Source organism: Tenrec ecaudatus, chromosome 1 (genome assembly GCF_050624435.1).
Source record: "Tenrec ecaudatus isolate mTenEca1 chromosome 1, mTenEca1.hap1, whole genome shotgun sequence".
In the NCBI taxonomy this organism is placed as follows: domain Eukaryota; kingdom Metazoa; phylum Chordata; class Mammalia; order Afrosoricida; family Tenrecidae; genus Tenrec; species Tenrec ecaudatus.
Window position 1 is genome coordinate 308,086,746 of NC_134530.1, and position 25,235 is coordinate 308,111,980.

The 25,235-nt window shown below is 40.1% G+C and overlaps 2 protein-coding genes across 2 annotated transcripts in view; one reads left to right on the forward strand and one right to left on the reverse strand.

Annotated features, from left to right (window-relative positions):
* Positions 1-263: 263 nt before the first annotated feature.
* On the reverse strand, positions 264-1,223 carry LOC142441381 (olfactory receptor 6N1-like). The gene has a single exon (XM_075543404.1). The coding sequence runs from the start codon at positions 1,221-1,223 to the stop codon at positions 264-266; it is 960 nt and encodes a 319-aa protein (XP_075399519.1).
* A 783-nt stretch (positions 1,224-2,006) lies between these two features.
* Positions 2,007-25,235, forward strand: part of OR11A1 (olfactory receptor family 11 subfamily A member 1) — a 28,286-nt gene continuing 5,057 nt past the window's right edge. Inside the window, exon 1 of the mRNA XM_075543405.1 lies at positions 2,007-2,134. Coding sequence (XP_075399520.1) covers positions 2,007-2,134 — 128 coding nt within the window. The remainder of the gene's footprint in view (positions 2,135-25,235) is intronic.

Sequence of the window (25,235 nt, forward strand, 5' to 3'; positions counted from 1 at the left end):
GCCGACACTTGGGCCTTGGGTCTCCACTCTGCACTTCCCCCTTCATTCAATGTGGTACACACACACACACACACACACACATACATACATATACACACATATATCTTTTTTTTTTTTTGCATGATGCCTTAAACACAATCGTACAAGCCTAAGGAGTTAGGTTCACATAGCTCTCTGGTACAGGCAAAAAGCAATGAGTAGAGGTGATTTTCCATGTTGATGTTTCAACAGTCTTGTTTCTTCTTACTTCCCATGTGACACAATCATTGTGGTCCCCTGTTTGAGTGGCAGCGTTTGTGTATCTGGAGCGACAACACCTTCAGAGCATCCTTGACATCTTTATTGCGGAGCGTATAGATAAGAGGATTGAGCAGGGGCGTAATGACGGAGTAGAAGATGGCAACTATTTTGTTGCTATCGGACTTGTATTTTACTGCCGGCCGGACATACATGAAGATGAGCGTGCCAAAGTAGATGGTAACCACAGAAAGGTGGGCTGCACAGGTAGAGAAGGCCTTCCGTTGGGCAGCAGCTGAGGACATGGCAAGAATTGTGGCCAAGATTTGGGCATAGGAAGCCATGGTGAGGACCAAGGCTCCTAGGATAATGACAGTGCTGAAAGCATAGCCCACTGCTTGAATGGTGTATGTATCGGTGCAGGAAAGACGAAAAATCTGATCAGCATCACAGAAAAAGTGATTGATCTCGTTGGGGGTGCAGAAAGAGATTTTTGCAAGGAGAAATGAGGGGAACATGGGGCAGAGAAAGCCCATGCACCAGCAGACCCCAGCTAGAGTCAAACACAGGTGGGGGCTGAGCAGCAGAGGGTAGTGAAGTGGGCGGCAGATGGCAGCATAGCGGTCAAAAGCCATGGTTGTGAGGATGAAGAGCTCAGTGGCTGCCAAGGCGAAGAAGAAGTAGTATTGGGTGATGCAGCTGGGAACTGAGATGACCCCTTGGGGGCTTAGAAAATTGGCCAGCATCTTGGGCACGGTGACTGTGGTATACCAGAGCTCTACCAGGGAGAGATTGCTGATGAAGAAGTACATGGGGGTGTGGAGGCGTCCATCCAGGGTCACAATGAGCACAATGAGTGCGTTCCCCACCAGGGACAAGAGGTAGACCAGGAGGAAGAGGGAGAAGAAGAACAGCTGAAGACGTGGGGAGTTGGAAAATCTCACAAAGACAAATTCGGTGACCAGCGTGCGGTTGGCTCTCTCCATTCAGCTCAGTGGGCGTCCCAAGCAAGGAGAGGAGCAGAGTGTATAGTGATGTTGAGTTGCCCTCAGTTGGTGCTCACATCTTATCTCACCATCTTAGAAATGCAAACATTCTCTTTGCTGGGCTCCTGTAATTTACTCTTTGGTTGCCTCTCAGCCTCTCTGAAGCAGAGAATGCTTTCTCTTGTCTTGTTATATGGATCATGCAATATTCAAGGTTGTTTCTCTTTTCGCATTTAAATAACTCCTGAAATGCCACATTCCCAAACATCTCCTCAGACAGACCAGAGGGAGAGAATTTAGCATCAATGGTCTTCTTCTGAAGTGAACAGACAGCATGGCCTGCCTTCACATCTAATTTGTACCATGTGTGAAGTGGTTGAGATAAAACTTGATTTAACCTCAAAAAGAGCAAATTATGTGATTTCCTCAAGGTTCCTGAGGATTGCTGACTGTGAGTCCTTGTACTCTCTCTGACCCTGGCAACTGTTTGTGGTTGTGACCCTGGAGTCAATTCTGCATCACGGTGACCCCCACATGGAGCAGTTCTATTCTGCAATAGGTGAAGGCATTAGGAGGTGGAACTGACAGCAACCACTCAATGGAAGGTCTCTAGGCCCATCTCTGCTAGGGTGGTGTGAACTGCCAGCATCTAGGTTAGCAGGAAAATACAAACCACTTGGACTTGGAGAAGATGTGAAATAAATATTTTTTCCTCTGGCTGACGTGTGCATTTGACTTGAAGTCAGTGGCTCTGCCTTAAGCCATCAGCTCTCAGTGGTAAGGATGGAGTACCACTGTACAGGTGAGCAAGCAGGCTACAAGGACACTACACTGAGACTTCTGGATTCTGGCTCAGAGGTAGAGGAGGGAACGTGTTGTGCAGTGGAAGACTTGGGAGACCATGGTGTAGAGTAAGAGGGTGAATTCAAGCTGAAAATCCTGAGAGGGAATTTTGGCTGTGTTAGGATCTTTGCAGTGAGAGTGCTGTTATTCATTTGTATTTAAAATCCAATTGATGAAAAAAGCACACCTTAGAGGAAATGCAGACCTTCGGGTTTAAAATGTTAGTCACAGGATGTATGAAGACAAAACTTTAACATCATCAAGAAATTCATTGTATACATATTCCTAGTTCTGAAAGCTTCTTCCCTTGGACATGTCTCTAAAAATGGAGATATTAAAAATATTCATCTCTCAGTATTAGACTAATCAGCTATACATTAAAACACATGGGAAATTGCTTTGACACAACGCAAAGTGAAGAAAAGATATGAAGCCAAAACTTTGCTTTGCTATTATAGATATTTTCAAGAGGTAGTTTCTAGTGATTTTTAATATAAATTTATGTGCTTACAAATATCTTATATCAATACACATTTAGCATCATAAGACATTTAAACATTTCTCTGTTAAAACATTTATTTTTTTAAATTTCTCAACTACAATATATTAAGTTAGTTGAGAAAATCAGAAAAACTGACAAGTATTAAAAAGAAAAATAAGAATGACCTGAAATGTTTTCATTTAGTGATAAACATTTTAGACTGTTTATTTACTTATAGGTTTTTTGTGTGTATTCATTTGAACATACTTGAATACATAAAAACCACAAGGAAATAATAAATTGTTCATCCTGTACTCTCCATTCTCCTCTGGCCGCTCTGTGGGCCTTGTGGGGACCCACTCATCAAAAGGTCAGCAGTTTGAACTCACCAGCTGCTTTGTGGGATAAAGGAGAAGCTTTCAATCCCATAAAGATTTAATCTTGAAAACCCACAGGGGAAATTCTACTGTGTCCCCTAGGAATTGACTCGATGACAGTGAATTTGGGTTGGATTTTATCACCACCCTGGTCTAAACCCCACACCATCAGTGTAGTTAGTGGTGTCAACATCTCTTAAGTTTCCTCTGATTGAAATTTGGATCCATATTTGATGGCTCCTTTGTCTTGCCTTCCTTCCCTTGTTGCTCCAATCTTTTAAAAGTCATGCTTGGTTTATGTCAGAAATTTTCTCAGTTAGGTCCCTCTTCTGTACTCCAACTATCATCGTTTAAAATTACTCCTGATTGTAGTTCACTTGGAATCATATAGTAGTACCCTGAAAATAGTCAGTCTCATCCAGGACCAGTTATCAACATCTTATTTTTCAATGCTATCCCTATGCTTAAAATTTCTATCCATTCAATATTTTGGAAAAATATCACTCACTCTCACTTAGCCACACAGTTGTGTTCCAAAGATTAGATCAATATGTAAGAACTGGTCTTATACAAAAATGGACAATGACCATGTTGACTATTTGCACCATCTAGGAACACATGCAGAATCCAGAGCACTAAAATCTTCATGCGATTAATTGACAAACCATTGAAACTCCTAATTGTTATCCAGTTTCTCTCATCTTAAAAATACCTTGAATTTCCTGGCAGATGGATATTCCTTGGACATACCTCAATCCCATTATTCCCTGCTTAAGGTACAATGTTTCTTATGAGGTATTATATCATGTTCTAATGGTGTGAGTTAACATAACTTTACAAGCTCTGAACAATATGCCTCCACACTAAGTTTAGTTGTCGATTTTTCAATGTAATTTTCCCTATAATCCCAAGAACTATTCTAAATCTAAACTTTCTGAAGGTGGTATGCTACCTTTCAGCAGGGGATTCTGACAGATATTGTGTTGGGAGAAACAGAAATGTCTCTCCACCTTCTCCAAACCCCAGTTAGTATTAGAGGAGGACTGGGAGTAAGGGAAAGATTTGTCAAGACTAGCCTATCTCCACACTAAGATTTTCTAGGCATTAAGAGGGTGTGTTTGCAATTGTCTTTCTCCTGGGAGTCATGATGAGAGTTACGAGTGCCTGCAGAGAGATGAGGACCCACTTCTGGTTTCCTAGCCAAATGCTCACTAAGCAGCTGGCTTGCTGATTGGTGGAGTGCTTACAGAGTTGGGGAAGGAACTTTTGGAGAGATAATGAGCTGTAGTCTCCAGGTGGTTAGGGGAAAACCCTGCCTTTTGCAGTTATCATTTCGATAGAGGTATGGAAGACAAATCCTACTCATCAACACAGGGATAAGAATTAAAGTCCTAGAGGGCAGATAATGTGAGGGTAAAGAGTTATAGACATCAGGAATTCAATGAGTCCCTATAGGGGCTCAAAAGGAAGATGAAGTTGAGTGGTGGCCAAGACTTAAGGAAGCTTATTAGCACTTGTCTACATGAATCCCTTGAAGACGCCAACCAGAAGCTACCACCATTCAAGAAGAAGGTGTAACATTGCCAATATGCTCTCCGTATCTCAGAAGAGAAAGCTAAGAGACCAACTCTAGTCCTGACTTTGGTCTTAAGTTGTTTTTCTGTTCGGTTTGTTTTAAGTTCTTGAAGTGGAAATGTGATTGATGCTTAAAAAGTCACACTTTAATTTTAAAAAAATTGGAAAGTAAACAGTTTTAGTAACTAGCTGAATACCTTTAAAACACCCTTAAAAGTCCAACATGATTGTCAAATGAAGGCATCTCACTAGGGGGCATTAGCAGGAAAGGGCAGGGTGGGGAGGCCATCGTTTGTGGTATACCATGAAAGCACAAACTGTCACACTCACGTGTCGAGGCTCTTTGGCAAATGTTAGCAGCGTGTTCTATCCATTCCTCACACTCTGTTAACTTGTTCAGAATCTAATCGTCTGGGCAGCTTCTCTAAATGTGCCCTGAGCCTCTAGCAGGCTCCTTCCTTCCTCAAAGATTTTCCTCAGATTTGACAACTTCCTATGCGTTTTATAACATATAGACCATCCTCTTTGGTTCATTCACCAAGCCATACCCAACTGTTCTTAGTGTCTGGGTAATAGGAATGGTTTAGTATCACACTACTAGCTGAAGGGTTGGCAGTTTGAATCCATTCAGAGGGTCCTTGGACAGTCTTGGCGATTTGATTCCAATCTTGAAAACCCTATGGTGCACAATTCTACTGTATGCACCTAAAATTTCCAAGTCCGCCTCAACTTGACAGCAACTAACTGCCTCCTTCATTCTTATTGTCCTTTCTGAGAAGGTTATATAAATGGCCATAACTGAATTGGACTGGAATGTTTGGGTGCAAGGGATTCATCTATAATGCGTGGATTGGAACCCAGGCAAGAGGTGGCTTCTACAAGGTCACTTCAGTGATGTATGGTAAGGTGAGAACTGGTCTGCTGATTCCTGGGCTCACCTGGTTTGACTCCTTGTCTTTAAATGTCTTATGATTTACTTGATCTTTCCAGTGGACTGTAAACGGCATCTGTGTCTCACAAGGTCCTTATAGCTCTTTCTACAGGTGAACATTCAACAATCTGCCAGACTCAGCATGGCAAGGATGGATTTTCTCCTTAATATTTCCCGTTTTGCCATCCATCTTTTAGCTGTGACTAACAGCAAACACTTGTGACACTGCTGGTCAGTAGGAAGTGTACCCCTAGAAAAGGGTGAAGACCGGTGGTTTAAGGGTCAATCATCCCAACCTCAGCTCTATCCACCAAACTAAATCATGTAGAGCACAGAGAGGGAAAATGGCAGGTTCTATTGTCCATTTCTCTTTTTCAAATAAATGAAAACCACTCAATGAACGTGAAAATCTACACTGAGCTTCTTTCACCCCTCACATTCTTTACGTGACCACAAGATTTGTGCTGCCAGCATCACCTGTGTCCATCATCATCCCTTTCCACAGTTATTCCTGGTCATTCATAAATGTGCCTCGGTTTGCATAGGGTAGCCATTCCTTGGCATCCTCTTCCCCACAAAGGAACCACACACACATCTTCTTACTTATGTTGAAAACTGAGCAAAGGAACTGATGTGGGTGTAATTAAAATTTTCTCTTGGAATTTAAAGACTTATAGCATGACATGTTCTTTTCACATTTCTCTCTGTACATCCTTGGAATTTATAATTTTATTTTTCCTAATGAGAGAGAGTGAGATCAGCAAGGAAAGTATAGCCTCTGTCTCCATTACTTTTGCTGGCAGGTAAGTAGTCTTACAATAACGTTGTCCATCCTGTCCACTTGACAACAGGAGGTTGTCCTCATAGCTGCTTGTATAACACTTATACTTAGAAGATGAGCTAATTGTTGTACTTATCAGCTCACCTGTCTCACCTTCAAGAACTCACTGAATTTTCCTAGTCATGCTGTCCTCTGAAACCTTGACCACATTGTTTCTGGTTCTTGTTCTAAGATATCTTCTGTTCAAATATGATCAATAATTTTTAACATATACTTTCCTTTATCATTAACTTTTTAAACCTAGCAAATATATAATTTTATTATAAATAAATAACAAATATCATTATATCTGTATCAAGCTGTAGAACCATTGAGTTGATCACTTGTCTTTATAAATTTGTTGACAAAGAAGAACCTGGGCATGAAAATAGGCAATCTTTAAAAAATGTAAGACAATGTGTCACTGAGAGAAATTCGAAATGAAAGATTTTGAGTGCTCTCACCTCCTCCAGCCCTCTCCCCATCTTATAAACTGGTGAAGGATTTTCTTTTACCCACCCATTCAGACATTGTAGTCTCTGATTACAGATTGGGGGTGAAATACTCCAAGCTCTTTTTGTTGGGTGAAGGTGCATCCTTTGGATCTTCCTGTTCTGACCTTCTGAGTTTCAGTTTTCTTTTTCACTTAAATTTCTTTTTAAATGACAACACTCTTTGATTTTTAGATATATCCAAAATTTTTAGCTTACCATATTTAATTACACTCCACATTTCTTTCCCTTCCTAAGTTCTCTGTCACGATCAAAGACACAGACCTGCCCCAAGCATTAGGCAGCAGCACAGGAGTGGATAGAACTTACCACAGATGAGAAAGAGCACCACAATGATGGGTATCAGTTGGTTCTGTAGGATGAAGAGATAGGGCTTAGCTTTTGCTTTAAGAAAACAGTGAGCAAGATCAATTGAGGAAGCAGGTCTGGGGAAAATATCCACCTGATCTCTTCTCCTATCCTTCCTTTTAAAACCGAACTCAACTGGAGGGTCAGGTAGCCCTGAACACCAAGGAATCTTCAGAGGTATAGATGAGTTTATTTTCAGTCCTTGAGCATTTGGGCTGTGAGCTGGTTGCGCTGAGGGAGAAGCATGTCATTGATGTAAATCACAGATGTGACTCAGAGGATGGTTGGTGTCAGGAGTGTAGCCCCACACAATTCCCCGAGGCTCAAAGAGCCCCACTAGAGGTAGCAACTCCCAGAGTGGGACTGCATCTGCCTGTTTGGGGAGTAGGCTGGCAGGGGCCAATTTTGTTCTCCTGCCCTTTCAAAGGCCAGCTCTTAAGTGATGGCCTCTGGGAATGTTAAAAATGTCAAACGTTTAATCCCACTGGTTTGGGACAAGGACACGCTTTCCACAGGGTTGGTTCTGCATTATCCAGAGTTTTCACATTACAATGAATAGTGGTTATTACTAATGAGAAGTGAGTCTGCTGGATATTTCTTTCCACATTGTTGATCACATTTCCTCAAATGAAATCCTTAAAATTTAATGTCTATTACAGAATTTAAGAAATGCATTTCTTTGTTGGGGGTAAAGGGAGGCAGGAAAATGTAATGAGGATTTCCCCCAAGTACACCCCTGAGGGTTTGGGGCAATCCTTTCTAAACAGAGACTGTGAGATGATAAGAAAAGTCCACAGAGTTGGAAGAATCATGGCAAGGAATGTGCTATATTTTAGTTAGTCCTCCCCCCACCCCCCTTTGAACCTAATACTTTCCATCAAAACGAATGAAAGGGTTTCTTCAGAACCAACCATTTTTGAAATTTGAAAGTCCCCCAAAGTTTTCTACTCTGCTAACTTATTAAAGCATACAAAATGGAGTGTCTATGGACAATAAAAAGGCTGAGAAGTAGGCCACCAAGAATAAAGAAGTAAACCAAATGGCTGACAAGAAGGAAACCTACACTGGCCATAATCCACAGCTAAGGGACTGGACACTTGAGGTTGCCCTCCTTAGTGGACTGAACAACCACAACCACACTTATGACTACATCCCCCACCCGACCGCAAACTGTATAAGAACCCAGCTGAGAGCCCCGAGGGGGAGAGCTTCTTGACTAATGCAGTGGAGCAGAATTTCCAGCCCCCCCCTCCCCTCCTCGCTCTTGTTGGTAAGTCTTGCCTGTTGTTCTTAACTTGCTATTGATCTGCTGCCAGGGGAAGCCAGCCCCTAATGCATCATTACAGGTCTGGTAGGCACAATTGTACAGCGATAACAAGTAAAGATTATAGTAAAGTTATAGAGAGCATGAGAGGTAGAAGAAAATTATAGAAATAAATGGAGTCAGACACAGTTCATAGTAACATGCTCACCTCAGCCCCACTTCATTGTCTACATGGAGAGAACGAGAGAGTCTTTAATGCTAACCAAGGCTTTTATCTTCTCTTGGAACATGCAAGCCCCTTAATTACAGGTGAGGACATATGTCACAGGAAGGGGTTGTGCTATAGGTCATACAGTAATGGAAGGGGGTGATCTAGGGGTATCCACGCAATAGGAAGAGGAGGGATTGGGGGTATACATGTGGCAAGATTGGTGGATCCTAGAGTCAGAATGGCAGCTGGATCTCCTTAAAACCATTAGCAGTAGGGTGCAAACCCCACCTACAGGAACCAAGCTAATGGGTTGCAAGCTTCAGGGAGAAATAGTCCATTGTCTTCAGCAACAGGGAGCAGGCCCATCCTGTGGTAGGGAGAGACAGCAGTCCGCCTCCCCCCACAATCTGCATGAATGCTTGTTGGAATAAATTGGTTAAAAAACTGCTTGGCTCATAGTGTGTTATGCTCATTAAAGAACCCGGCCTAGTAGAACTGTGAGAAGCTTGGAGACTGAAAGACTGCTCCACCCCCCCCCCCACCCCACATACGCTGATCGAGTCCTAAGTCTGCACAGCTGCCATAAGGTGCTCAAGACACCGCTTTGCTTCTTTTTTTACGGCATTTGAGGAAATGGATATATGGTAGATAGAGCAGTAAATTAGCTCAGGGGGTTGATCTTGGCTGCATGGTTTACTTACTCAATAACTTTGTTTAAACTGGTTCACTCTCACAGATCTCAAACCTATCTCTGAAATGGCTATATTGTATGAGATGTTTACTGTTGGCATCTTACGTGTTTTCTTTTTTCATCATTTCATTGGGCCTCGTACAACTCGTATCACAATCCATACAACCATCCCTTGTGTCAAGCTCATTTGTACATGTGTTGCAATCATCATTCTCAAACCATTTTCTTTCTATGTGAGCCCATGGTTTCAGTTCCTAATCCCCCCACCTCATTAACCCTTGATAATTTATAAATTACTATTGTTTTGTCATGTCTTACACTGTCCAATGTCTCCCTTCACCCTTTTTTCTGTTCCCCAGTGAGGAGATTATTTGTATATTCTCAGGGTGTTTTCTTTCACTTGACCATGGTGTGCACTTCTGCAAGGCAAGAGATTATGAGATAAATTAGTTCATTCATTCATTCATTCAATTATTTCTAAAACCATTTCTTGGGAGTTAATAAAGGTATCATATAATCCCGTAGTTCAATCACGTCAACTCCTATTGTGCAATTGCCGCCATAATCAGTTTCAAAATATTCTTTTTCTTCTTGAACTCCCTGACATCAACTTCCTTTTACCCACCTCCCTACTTTCCTCCCCCCATTTATCCCCTGCAGAAATCCTTATTCTACTTACTGCCCCTTTAGTTTCTTGAATCCTGGATTTCTTATACTGAAAAACACAATAACATATAACAAAATTTCAAGAGGGTTACCCCCAATGACATAACACATCTGAGACAATATGAACAAATAAGAGAAAAAAATACAGAAAATGTTGAAAAGCAGGTTAGGTCTAATGCCAGGTTAGGGCATTAGAGAGGGACTCATCTGACAAAGTTTTAGTCGTTGAAGACTGGTTTGTCATTTTGATGTTCTATAGTCATCTCTCCAAAGCATTTATTTACTTTTTACCATGGTAACATCTATATATGTAAGGAAACATTTACCCTTTCAACATTTTTACAAGCACTATTCACAGACCCTAATGACCCTCATCTCGGTGCTTAACCATCCCTACTGTTGTTGCCATACATGTCTGTAACCCTTAACAGAAACTCAGAGCCCCCATGCAATGATCCCCTCTTCCCTCTCCCATCTGCCGCAGGTAAGCACTAATGAACTTTGGAATCTAGACATTTGCCTAGTCCAGATATCTTACAATGGTGGAAAATAGATATTTATCCTTTATCACTGATCTTCTTCACCCACAAAATGTTTTCAGAGTTTATCCTACTTAATTCATATTCTTTCTTTGCTAAAATGGAGTAATATTTCAGCATTCATTTATTCTTTGTTTTTATTTTCTTTCTTCTGGTTGTCTTTTTAATCAGCTCCATCAAGGACATCCTAGACACTCTATGAAACACAACAAAATGTTTTTTCTTCGAGGATTAAAGAAAAAATTGACGTTCACAAACATTTTTAAAGCTCTTCTTCAGAATCAGGGTGGCGATTTCAATGAGTAAAAATACACTTCTAAGTAATCACTGTTCTTGATGCAGATTTCTTCTAGGCACATATGGAAATTTCTAACCACGATAAAGAAACATCGTGTACAAAACTTTGTAAATGTGCCTATAAATATTCAATCATTAAAAAAAAACAAAACAACCTGCCTGCAATTTTTTTTTTTTTGGCCAGAATAATCCTGAATGCCAAAACTTAAAAAAAAAAAAAAAAACAGAAAAAGGTAAAAATACCTTCTCTACAAATATCACATAATTTGTCTTTAAATGGAAGATAATGGTTTAAAAACACACAGAGTATACTAAAAGGTCTTTTAACAGACTTCTGTGGGAGCTGAATTCAAGAACAGAAATTGGTGTACTAAAACAAGAACAAAGATGTTTCAGTGCAGCTCCAAAATTCTTTTATAAAAACAACCATCTGGAAGAACAATCCTGGTTCAGAAGAATTTTTGTTCCCGTGTAACTATATCATGCCCAGGCCTCATCTCGGTTGTGCTAATGTTCTCTGGACTTTCCTCCAGAAGAGCAGTCATATCAACCTAGGCAGCTCTGGACCTTCCTGATCCATGTATGGATCCTGCTACAGGTGCACTGTCATTCCTGCTGCTCCCATCGCCCTGGTCCCCACCACCTCTGGAGTAACTGCAACCATATTCATGAATGCCCAAGGCACCCACTCTGGTATCCCACAGGCAGACTTGCTCATCTGGAGACCATTCAGGGACTCTCCACTTATGGTTCACAGGTCATGAGAAGCATGTTTTTGATTGATCAAGGGGATAATACCAAATCCCCAGGATCGCTGAGGCTCCCCATCTTGACACCCACCATTTCAGGCATAGGTCTGAAACTGCTGAAGTGGTCTTCCAATGCCAAGTCATCAGTGTGGAAATGGAGAACCCAGAGGACGAGTTTCCCTTTCTCAGAAGAAGTGGTCATGAATTTGAGTCCTGGAAATTCTAATAAAGAACAGCAGCAGTCACCCCAACAAGCACTGGAGAGCAGCAGGAATGCTTTGTCATAGCTGAGTAGTATTTTAGTGTATGCGTGTACCACTTTAAAAATAATCCATTTACTTTTTGAGGGCATGTGAATATTGTGAACAGAGTGACATGCATGTATCTGTTTCTACTTTCTCTTCCTTTGGAAACATCCCTAGGATTGGAATTGCTGGAACACCTGATGATTCTAGAGGAGTCTTGGTGGTATAGTGGTTAAGTGTTTGGCTGGTAGTCAAACCCACAAGCTGCTCTGTGGGAGAAACCTGTAGCACTGTGCACCTGAAAATGTTTACAGCTTTGAAAACCCTAGAGGGCAGTTCTACTCTGTCCTACAGGATCATTATGAGTCGATTCATTTGATGGCAAAGCTTTTAAAAAATAATTTGGTATTTAAATTTTGATGAATTTATATTAATTTATTAATCAATAATGAAACAGATATGGTGTATTAGGGACACAAAGATGAAGAAGCTGTGCCACCTGTGCTGGTTATTTACATCGACCTCATAGTCTAGTGAAGAATGCTTAAGGACAAGAGTGTGTCAATCGCTAATGGAAACATAAAATACAATGGCTTTTCTTTGTACAATCTTACTGTGTAGAATGCCATCTTCTCTGTATACAAAATGAATTGTTAGCCCCTAGGAAATTTTGAAAAAAAGTGAAAATTGGTGCCATAAGGTATCACTGATAAAGAGCCCTTTAGGTAGTGTAAGATATCGGTATGGGATCTGAGGATTTAATAGTCACATCATTGAGTCTTGTGAAATATCCAATGAATATTTTTTGGGGGGGACTCATGGGAATACATGCGTCTTTTCCAAATAATATTAATGATCCAAAGAGGGATATGTATATATGTGTGTGTCCAAATCAAAATGGTATAAAACCTTCCTTATTTGAATTTAAATGTAGCCTTTCTAAAATGGCCAAGTAGTGGTGTTTCAGTGGTAAAATTCTAATCTCTTAGGAAGGAAGCCTGGTTTAATTCATGGTGAATGAATCTCAAGTACAACCACCAGTGATCTATCTGTGGAGGCTTACATGCTGTGGTCATGCTAACCAGGCTTCATTTGCTAGTACGGTATGCCTCAAAATGAGAATGGGCAACTGCAAGCATCCATTCATAACTGGAACATAGAATTCAAGGAATAAGGACCTGAAAAAACTGGAAGTAATCAAATATGAAATGAAATGCACAAAGATTCCATACACCATGCATCAGTGAACAGAAATATACCGGCACTGGCCATTTTTAATTAGACATGTAGATCGTCTACTATATGAGGAATTAAAATGGAAGAGAAATGGGGTTACATTCAGTATCAACATTTCGGTTTCTGTCATGTAGTGCATTGCTGGGAGCAATGGGCAATATCCAGGGGCCCACCAGGAAAAGCATTTAATGTGACTATTACTCAAATGGACACAACAATCACTAATGCCAAAGATGAATAAATTGAAGAGGTGCATCAAACATGTAATCAAGATGCATTCGCAATTACTGGCGACTGGAATGTGAACGTTAGAAATATCAGTTGTTTGAAAATGCAACCACACTGTTAAAAATGATGCTGGAAATCGCATGAAAGAATCTTCCAAGTCCTACAACATATTCATCAAAAAGATTATTATTTTTTCAATAGCATTAATGATGACTATGCACATAGATTTCACCAAAATGGAATACACAGGCATCAACTAGATTGCATTAATGGAAAGAAGCAAGGTATCATCACTCAGTATCATCACTTGGAACAGAGCCAGTGTCCAATTACTGAACAGCCCATAAGTTGCTCATATTCAAGGTCAAATAGAAGGTGAAGAAAATGAAAACAAGTCCAAGAGCACTAGAATATGCCCTTGAGTGTATCCTACTTGCACTTCAATAAAAGGCGGGACACATTGAAGACCTAATATGATGTGGAATAACATCAAGACATTTAAATATGAAGAAAGCAAAAGGTCATTAAAAGGACAGTAAAGAAAGAAAAGACCAAAATGGATGCCATAGGAGTCTCTAAAATTTGTTTATGGACATAGAGTCACTAAAGCAAATAAAAGAAATGGTGAAGAAAAAGGCTGACGGGAATGTTTCAAAGGGCAGCTCAATAAGATGAAGTCAAATATAATAAAATATGCAAAGACCTGGAGTTAAGAAAACAAAAGGAAAGAGCACACTCATCATTTCTCAAGCAGAAAGAACTGAAGAAAGAATTCAAGTTTCAAGTTGCAATATCAAAGATATTGGAAGATGCAGGAACTAGCAAAAGGAGATGGAAGGAATACATATAGTCATTGTACCAAAAATAATTGGCTGAGGGTAAGCCTCAGGAGGCAGGATATGATCAAGAACCAATGATACTGAAGGTGGAAATCTAAGCTGCATTGAAGTCATTGGTGAAAAAATGTCCTGGAATTGAAGGAATACCAAATACGATATCTCAACAAATAAATGTAACCATCGAAACACTCATTTACGCCAAGAAATTTAGAAGACAGCTGTCTGGTCAAGTGGTGTAAAGGCTGACTATACCATGTTTTTGACTATATATATATTTGTGCCTATTTCAAAGAAAGTTGACCCAATAAAATGGACATTATCGAACAATATCATTATTATCACACGCAAGTTAATGAGGATAATTTAAAAATAGTAGCAACAGTGGATTTACAGGGAACTGCTAGAAATTCAGGCGGGATTCAAAAGTAGAGAACAGAAGATATCATTGCTGATAGCAGATGAATCTTGGTTGAAATGTTACCACAGAAATTGTTTATTTGTGTGTTTTCTTACTATGAAAATGCATTTTACTCTGGATTGTGGAAAACTATTACAACATGATGAATAGAAATTCCAGCACACTTCATTGTGTTCATGGGAAACTTGTACATAGAAGAGGCAGTGGTTTGAACAAAACCGAGTGATTTATAAGCAAGAAAGATATGAATCAAGGTTGTGTTCTTTACCATATTCACTTAGTCTGTATGCTGAGCAAATAATCTGAGAAGCTGGACTACATGAAGAACTCAGCGTTGGGCATGGAGACTGAAAAATTACGAGCGTGGATGTGCAGATGAAACAACTTTCCTTGCTGAAGTGAAGAAGACTTGGAGCACTCACTGGTGAAGATCAAAGACTACAGAGTTAGCTGTGAATGCTATCTCAACACAAAGACAAGAAAATACTCACAATTGGATTAATAAATAACATTATGGTAAACAGAAAATACTGAAGCTGTTTGGATTGCATTTTACTTGCATACAAAATCAACACCTATGAAAGCAACAACCAAGTGCTCAAAAGACATATTGCATTAACCAAATCTTGAAAAGACCTCTTTCAAGTGTTACAAAGCAGAATGTTATTCTGAGGACTAAGATGTTCCTGACTCAAGTCATGTTATTTTTTATTGCCTCGTGCACATTAAAGCTGGATGATTAATAAGGAAGACTAAAGAATTGTAGTGTTGGCAAAGCATATTGAATATATCATGAACTTTGAGGGGAATCTGCCTTGGTGATACCTATTGGCATCTGCATTGGGCTACTAACACAGACTTGGTCAGAAGTTCACAAACACTGAGTACTCTTTAGGAAAAAGACTAGGTTTTCTACTCCTGTAACGAGTTACAATTCTAAGAAGCTTACAGAGGTAGTTTTACCATTTCCTTCTGGGTTGCTATGATTTGGAATCTACTCGATGGCAGTGAGTTTTGTTTTGTTTGTTTGGCTTCTTGGCTCATGGAATTAATAAAATTGAATTCTTTGGGGCAGGCGGTTGGCTTACATTGTGCAATGTCCTTCAGATATTATGTTAGGCTGTATTCTCTAGAGAAAGCGAATCCAGTGAATATATATACACACAAACACACACACATATAGTTACTGGTATATGCATGTATATATGTGCATATATGTATATATGTGGTATGTGTATATATAATCACCTATATATGCATATACTTCTCTAGAGAATATAGCCTGTGTTTCTGTTAGGTGCCATTAAGTCAGCTGCAAACTATAGTGACCCTATGGACAACAGAATGAAACACTGCCTGGTCCAGCACCACCCTCACAATTGTTTGGCTTGAGCCCATGGTTGAAGCCACTGTGTGTCAATCCATCTTACGGAGGGTCTTCTCTTTTTCACTGCTTCTTTACTTAACCATGCCTCATGTCCTTCTCCAGGGTCTGGTCTCTGCTGAAACAATGTACAAAATATGCAAGAAAAAGTCTTAACATCTCTTAGGGGCATTCTGGCCATACTTCTTTTCAAGGCAAATTTGTTTGTCTTCTTGGCAGCCGATGGGACTTTCAATATTCTTCCCCAGGATCATAATTCAAACACACCAATTCTTCTTTGGTATTGTTTATTCAATGTCCAACTTTCCCATACATGGGAATCATGAAATTCCTTGGCTTAGGTCCGGCACACCTTTGTCCTCAAAGTAATCTTCCTGCTGTGGGTGTTAATAAACCCAAGGACAAAGGAACAAGTGATCCTAAATCAGTGCCAAGGAGGGTGTAGGAGATCTGGCAAGGCTGGATCAAAGACAATGTAACAGAGAGGAATTCCTGACACCAAAATGAAGACTGAGCATGATAGTGGAACAAGAGGAAAGTACAAAGAGATAGATGGAAGAACTAGGAGGCAATGGGTATTTATAAAATACAACAAAATCCACATGGTAGAAGCACACCAGCCTGTCATGACACAATCACTGATGACAAAATGGGTGCATAAGTGAATGTGGTGAAGAAAGTTGAGTAAGTATGGTGAGAGGATACAACCCTGATGCATACATTTTCTGAGTTTAAACCAAGGAGTATTCCCTTGTTCTGTTCGTACAATTGCCTCTTGATCCATGTGTGGCAGTTACACAATCGGGTGTCAATTTGGGACTTGAGAGGATTAAGAGTGAATGGGTGCAGTCTAGTCTGTCAATCAGGTCACAGCCAGTGGGGCCTCTGTGTGGGCATGGCCTTTCCTGAGGTTTCTGGGAACTCTGGTATTTCCTCCTTGGAGGCAGCACACACCTTCCCTCTCTGCTCACTCCCTGTAACACATCCTTGAGGAAAAGTCAGATGGACCTACCCTCATGCAGCCAGAACACTGGACCTGGAGAACCCACATGAGGACCCCTGCCAGTGCTTAGATGCTTATGATGCCGCTGGATCTACAAGGATTCCCACCCACTGGTCTGTGATCTTATTTGCATTCAGCATTATTGTATGTGTTTCATGAGTCTGAAGAGGACTTTATAGATTGGTGTTAGATATATGGTTTAATATTGGACTTATGGACATGCTTTGGACTGGACTGGGTTTTCTCAATATTCGACTGCCCTTGTATATAAAGATCTTTCTTATACACACATGTGTGTCCATGTATTTGTTTCTCTAGTCTACCCCACTAACACAGTATATATACGGTCTGCAGGAGCACAATGAAGTGTTCTGGAGTTCCCACTCTCCTCGAATCTGTCCATAGTCGGTTATGATTCTCAAGGTCAAATACATTGGCATACTCAGTAAAACACAAGTCAATATCTTTCTAATTTTCTTTTCTTTCAGCCAAAATCCATCTGACATCAGCAATGATGTCCCTTGTACCGTATCCTCTTCGGAGTCTAGCCAGAACCTCTGGCCGCTATGTATCGCTGACAATGTATCCGTGCAATTATTGTCGGAACACATTTTACTTACCTGTGTTATCAATGATATTGTTTTCTAATTTCAGCGTTCTTTTGGACCACCTTTATTTGGCATGTGTACAGATATAGATATTTTCCTGTCAGTTAATCAGGTAGTTACCTTCCAAATTTACTGGACTAGAGGAATAAGTCCTTCCATTCTTCACCATTCTTCTATTTGCCTTCGTCATTCTGTGATTAAGAGAAAGTTTAAGAGTTTCTTTTGATATTCACTTTGATCTGTTGTTTCTGTTCTTTATTTTAAATGACCTTTCTAAAGAGAATTATTTTCAACAAAACATTTCCAAATGTCTCTCAAATTTAAGGATATTCAAACGCACTCTTATTTTCTCTGTGAAGTCTTGTTGAGTCACTTATTTAGAGCCAGTGGACTTTATAAGATTCATAAAATATTTTCAACAAATGTTAGTTTCTTCCCTTTGCCTTGGGTCCTATGGTGAGTTCCTGTATGTGGCCTCCTGTCTTGGTTCTTTAGAAAACAGCTTGAGAGATTCCCTCCTAAGTTTTGAAGAATTAGTTACCTTTGCCTTAATTTTCTACCACAGAGTGTGTTAAATTTCCTGACTAAGCCATCAATACATTAGTTTGATAGTTTTTGCCTGGCCCTGGGCTATAGTTGATATTCATCTTTCAGGGATTGGTCAGTAGACTATGCAAATGAAGTGTTTGTGGACTACCCAGAGGGAATCCATCAGTTTGTGGCCTCTCACTGTGTGGGATTGTACACACCTTGAATTGAGAAAGAGCTGTGTATATAAGCAGTCAACTGTGTATATAAGCAGTCAACTCACAGAGACTTTTTAGAGATAGAAAGAAGCAGGAAGAGAAAAATCAGGAAGAAGCAGAAGAAAAGAGAAGGCAGAAGAAGTGATAGAAGTTTGACAAGGAGCCGACTTAAAAAGCTGTAACACTGAAGGCAGTGAGAGGCCAGAAGGAGTGCAGCAACAGACCAGGTACAAGCAGGTTTCAGTGACATATCCTGGGTCCAGGGGTTAAGACAAACCTGTTGTGAGGGGGCTGACAGGAACCTATCCTGATGGCTCTGCAAAGAGGCTTCAGGGTGAAAAGTGATCCAGGGGCTAATTGTTAGCCAGCTGTTAATCAATACTGCAAGGGTAACATGGTTTGAGATCTGTTCTGTTTAAAACTTAGTTTATAAAAAACACAAAATGTATAGCCTCACCACCCCCTTGCAGTAAATTCCCTTTTAAATGTAAAAACATTTTAGTTCAGCAAGTTTGGACAAACAAAATCATCTGGCCAAGCAAGGTCAGCTCTAGTAGATAAGCAATAGAGCCGAGACCTTGAGGGTATAGGGCAGGATGCCTCCCATTTCTATGAACAAGGCCTCCTTTGGCTTCTTGCTGAAGTCCTCTGAAACTTTCCCTAAACTTGTCACATCCTTTAGGGTCTATGACTTGCTTGTTTTCCACTGATTTTTTGAAGCAGAATTGGAAGGCTTCAACTACACTGTTTCCTTCTGTCAAGCACTGGCAGAAATAAACTTAGAATTTCCTAAATCAACTTGATCCCTGAATTTGGCTAAACAGTGATGGTCATCTTGGACCTTATCAGCTGGCATCAAGAGGAACTGAAGGAGCTATGCTCCACTGAAGAAAGAAGACCTTGTTTATACATATTGTTTAGGGAAGATGTGAATTTGAGGATAACATGAATAGTGATTCTATTAAGGTATGCAGAAACATGTAGACTCTGAAGTTAATCACTTAACCAATTTTCTAGGGACTGCTGTGTGTGTGTGTGTGTGTGTGTGTGTGTGTGTACGCGTGCACACCACCTATTGGATGAAATGTTCTTGGGGAAGAAATAAAAAATATTTATTTTAATCCACATATTTCCATTTTATTGGAAAGGTCCACATGTGTATACATGTGTTTGTGCAATAAAATTTATGCATGGATACACAGCAGGCTTTTATATCCACTACTGGGGAGAGAGGGGGGAGATTAGAGTTTAATAGTTGAGGGAGATGGCCATATTTTTCTTTAGTTCATATTTCATTCGTACACTAAGTATTTATGACTTTTATAATGTGATAAACATTTTTAAAAATCTAAAAAAAAAAAAAATCTAATGAAAACAAGCCAATTAGCAAACAGCCAAAATACTTTAAGTACAATAGACATTTTAAATGGTAAGAAAATTTTAAATATATTTGATGAAAATGTTATGTTTTTACTATCTCTGAGCCCTGAAATATTATCCTAGGATTTAAGTGGATTCAGAGTTACCATATATACTCGAGTGTGCGCTGTGTTTTTAGCACATTTTTAATGCAGTTTTGTGGTAAAATTAGGTGACTTGGCTGATATTTGGGTCGGCTTATACTCGAGTGTATATGGTGATAGCTTCTTGACAATGTACATGTAAACAATTGAATGCCATTTCTTGCTAAGCAAATAAGAAAATAGCAAAATATATTTGAACAGCAAAATTCAAAGGGCAGTTCAAGAAGGCAAAGTAAAATATTATAATCAAATATGTAAAGACCTAGATTTAGAAAACCCAAAAGGAAGGACACACTCAGAATATATCAAGCTGAAAGAATTGAGGAAAAATTCAAGTCTTGAGTTGAAATATTGAAGGATTTTATGGGAAATTTATTTAAAGATACAAGGTGCATCAAAAGAAGATGAAAAGAATTCACAATCACTGGACCAAAAAAAAACAGTCAACATTCAGTCATTTCAAGACGTAGCATATAATTATAACCAATAGTACTGAAAGAAGTCCAAGTTACACTGAAGGCATTACCAAAACCAAATCTCCAGGAATTGATAGAATGCCAGTGGGTGTGTTTTAATGAGCTGATGATGTATTTCAAGCACTCACTTACCTATGTCCAGAAATCAGTAAGACACCTATTTAACAATTGACTAGAAGAGATTCATAATTATACCCCTTCCAAAGAAAAGGGACCCTAAAGAATGCAGAAGCTATGGAATGGTATCACTAATATTACATGTAAATGAAGTTTGCTGAAGGTCACTCAACAATGAGTGCAGCAGTATATTGACAGAGAACTGTGAGAAATTTAAGTTGGATTCAGAAGAGGGCATGCAATAAAGATTATTGCTGACATTAGATGGTTCCTGGCTGAAAGCAGAAAATACAAGAAAGATGACTACTTGTGTCTTGCTGGCTACATAAAGTCACTCATTTGTGTAGATCATAGCATTGAGAATGGGAATTCCAGAACATGGCATTGTGTTCATGAGGAAACTGTATATGGACCAACCAGAACAAGACATTACTATATGGTTTAAATTCAGGAAATGTGTGTCAAGGTTGTATCCTTTCACCATATTTATTCAATCTATAAACTGAGCAGATAATCTGAGACCCTGGACTATATGATGTGGGAAATAGAAAGATTTCTCCCAGGTTGTCTCCCCCAAATGTATGCCAAACTTAGCTACACTTGGCGAATGCCTACACACTTGTAAGTCATCAGAAGTAGATCAGGGGTTATTCACCCTAAGGGTTATCAGCCATCCAGGGCAAGCATCACCAGTTTATCTCAAAACAAGCAGGACTCACTCTCTTCTGATAAGGATAGTAGTTGACTGTTTCCTTTTAGGAGACCCCTACGAAGTCAAGCCCACACAAGGGTGACCAAGGTTCAGCTGCCATCATGAATCTAGGGTCTGCCCAACATATCACATGTATACCCCTAGTCCTTCCCCTTTCTATCATGTGTACACCCCTAACTCATCCCCTTCCTGTCACACTTATGCCTATTGTACTGTCCCTCACTACGATGTATATGCCTATTATTCTGCCCCTTTCTGTGATGTGTGGTTACCTGTAATCACACACCCCTGAGTATATAACCCTTTGTTAGCAATAAAGTGGGGGAACTCTCCTGATTTCACTCTCAGACTCTCCCCATGAGGACCACCAAGTGGGGCTGAGGTGAGCATGTTACCATGAATTGTGTCTGACTCCATTACTTCAATCTCTCTTCGCTCTCTCATGCTCTCTATGACTTCACTATAATCTTTACTTATTATCACCGTACAATTACGCCTACCAGACCAGTGATGATATGCTGGGGACTTTCTTTCCCCTCACAATATGAAGAAGAACTTGGCATTCAGATTGGCAGAATGTTTATTGACAACCTTCAATATGCAGATTACATGACCTTGTTCATTTAAAGCAAGGAGTTGAAATGCTTGCTGATGATAATTCAGGACTGCAATTCAATATAAGGAAAATGTAGGCCTCTGCTATGATAAATGGAGAAAAAATGAAGATGTCAAGGATTTCATCTTTTCGTCTTGGTTGGATCCACAATCAACGCTCATGGAAGCAGCAGTCAAGAAACCAAGTGACAATCTCCTGCACAAAACCCCTCCAACGTGTTGAAGATTAGGGATATGCTTGGATCTGGTGGAGGCATTACTATGGACAGCAGCAGACATTTCTTCTGTTTACAAGGTTTACTCTGCCCACCTTCCTTCCCAATTGAGTGACATCAGCCCGCCGAAAATGACACTCAGCCCATTGGTGTTATCCACAACAATCAGAAAGATATGTGAATTCATCATGTCTAAAAAAATGTATAGATGGCCCTGCGGGGGATTAGACCAGCTATCCCGCATCAAGCTGGGTTCAAACTGAGGCGTGCGGATGAACGGAAAAGAAAGAGCTATGTACAAAGCATGGGATCGGGAGGACTCCAATCTCATGGATTGAAGTCCCAAGTATATTTGAAGCTTGGATTTTATATTTTTCTTACATAAGGGAATTGGTCACAAAAACAAACATCAAAGAACTTAAACATTACTAAACTCTTATCTATGCAAATGTTACTTAACTAATCACAGTTTCTTAACTTTAGAATAACAAAAGCACTAGGTTCAAGGACAATCACACGGATATGCAGGATTTAAAAGAGCCCCAAAGAGATCATAAATAACTGGGTTAGCTCTCAATGTTTTTAGCAGCAAAGTCACAAATAACAGTCATCTTGCAATGCTTTTGTCTGCAGAGACACAGAGGTGCAGGGGACTAAATAGTCACCCATTAGTAAACACCTTGATCAGCCAGATGCTTCCTACATGGCCCCAAAACTGAAATACCAGCAATCATCCTTTGTTTTCTCTCTCTTTACTCCTGCCTCTCTGGCCTCTTTTGCCTCTCAGCCCTGCTCTCTACCTGAAAGGCCTGATCTCTCTCCAGGTTGGAATTTTTCTGCAGTTCCTTTCTGTGGGTTCCCTTGGCAGAAGGGAGGCTGTGACATTAGAGTAGTTTAACTCTTTACTTGCCATAATCTGTTATTGTTTTGTTAGTGGGTGTGTATTAGACCTAATTTTCTCTTCCTTTATGTAATAGCGGCTCTCATGGACTTTATACCTTTTAAGTTAGCCAATTCTCTGGCTTTAGCCAAAAGACCCACTCTAACCTTTCTTTATCTGGCTATTCTAAACTGCTTTCACTTCATTTCCTTTGAGTTGCTGTTCCCTGTAAACTTCACCTCCCTCAATAAATCTATTAATTAAAGGTCTTGCTCTATCTCTTATCTCTGAAAGACCTTACAGGTACCGCTTTGAGGACTAAGGTATACCTGATCCAAGCCATGGCATGTTCAATCGTCTCATATGCCTGGGAAGATGGAACATCAAATAAGGAAGATGGACTGCATTATTGATTTCTTTGGGGTATGTTTGAGGAGTTTGAGGGGAGTTGGGGAATTGATGACAATGAGTAAAGAAAAGAAATGTATGTTCTAATATTGACTGGAGAGATAATTGTACAACTCTCTTTAATATGACTAAACTATCAGTACCATGATGTGCGAATTATATGCCAATCAAGACTTACCAAAGGAAGACCCGAGAAGAATCTATGCATTTGAATTGCGGTGCTGGCAAAGGACACACAATCAGACTTGGAAGAAGTAAAGCCAGAATGCTCCTTGGGAATGAGAGGGCAAGACTTTGTCTCACAGACTTTGGACGTGTTATTAGAGAGACTAGTCTCTGGAGAAGGTCCTCATGTTTGGTAAAAGGGAGGAGGAGCAAAAAAGAGGAAGACTCATGACATTGTGGATGGACATGGCAGCCATACCCATGGGCTCAAACATAACCACAGTTGTGAGATGGAGCAGGACATGGCAGTGCTTTGCTGTGTACACACAGGGTCTTCATGGGTCAGGAACGACTTGACCACACCCAACGTCACAATAACAACAGACCACATCTTATCCTTTGTTTTCTTCATTTAATGAAATATCATAGACCTCTGTGACGGATATAGAAATAAATGTGTTGTCAACAGATTTCATATAAACATTCTCATATGTTAAGTATAAATGAAGGAAAAAAGTATGTAAATGCATACACCAAAATCTTAACAGTAGTTTCATTATTCAGGTGGAGTGTTTTTTTGGGGAAAAGGGAATATGATTTGTATAGACTATTTTATTTAACTCTTAAAACATAATTATACAATGCATATGACTTAAAACCACGCATAGAAAATGCTAGGGTGGCTCAAATGGAGTGTAATCACTGTCACGGAGTTACACCTGCATATGGCTGATGGCTGCATATGCTCTCATCACAATAGAAAATAAAAAAGGTCGATGACTCTGACCATTTGCATATCATACCTTGGTGGCTTTCAAGAACAGAGCTTTATGTTTTCATATTTCAAGGGGCTAAGACTTCAAATTCAAGGTGGGCATCTAGGGAGAGGATTTTGCCTTTGTTAATCCTTGTAGTTGGTGATCCTGGGAGTTGCTTAATTTGTGAACTCTTGCCTCTGGGGTCATAGCACACTTCTTCTACCTGACTTTTTCTTTGTACCATCTGTTTTTATATCTCAAAAGTTATTAGGCTACTACACACCCTAGGCCAGTAGGACATCATCAGCATAATGAAGAAGATCTTACTCCCAAAGTAGCTTATATCTATGGATTATGGGTTAGGATCCCAATACAAATTTTAGGGTATACCAATGTCATTGACTTTGGGTTACAGACAGCAGGCCCTATAGTAGCTCAGATGAGGGAGTTTTAACTGGTGTTGGTTGGTCAAGGAGATTTAAAAAAATCATAGTGACCCTATCGTCAGAATAAAACTTGTCTTGTGGGTTTCCAAGGCTGTAAATGTTTACTGAAGCAGAAACTCTCATCTTTCTCTTGCAGAGTGGCTGGTGGATTTGAACTGCTGAATTTGTAGTTAACAACCCAACACATAACCCACAATGGCAGCAAGGTGCCAGATGAAGGAGAAAGTGGCGCTAAAGCAAGGGTGCAACTTTGATAAATGACAGAATAGAGCCTTGAGGCTATTCTTCAGGCTGATTTCCCTCAGGGGTTATTACAAGGGAGGCAAAAGAGACAGAGGCATCAGGTAGGCACCAGGACATGGGGGATGCTGAAGGCACATGATCCTGTTGAGTTTACTTTGTAGTGAGATGCCAGCTCCTAATGTTGGTCCAGCATTGTCAAGCCTGTGCAGATGTACAGTCTATTCACAGAATTCTGTGTTGAAATGGTGACCTGGGAAGATAAGAAGGGTGAGGAGTGATTGCACAGGGAAGGCTACTGGGAGGAACGCTGTCAGAGGTGGGCGTGGAGGGATGCTGCAGGAAAGTGAGGAGAAGTTGGTAATGAGTTCTCGGAAGGACACTGGGAATTTTGAAACGAGGTGCACTTGGAGTGAAGAGTAAGTTTAGTCTCCATGGGGATGGAG

Excerpts from the sequence above, each read along its gene's own strand:
- LOC142441381 (XM_075543404.1), bottom strand. The coding sequence starts at position 1,223 with ATGGAGAGAGCCAACCGCACGCTGGTCACCGAATTTGTCTTTGTGAGA.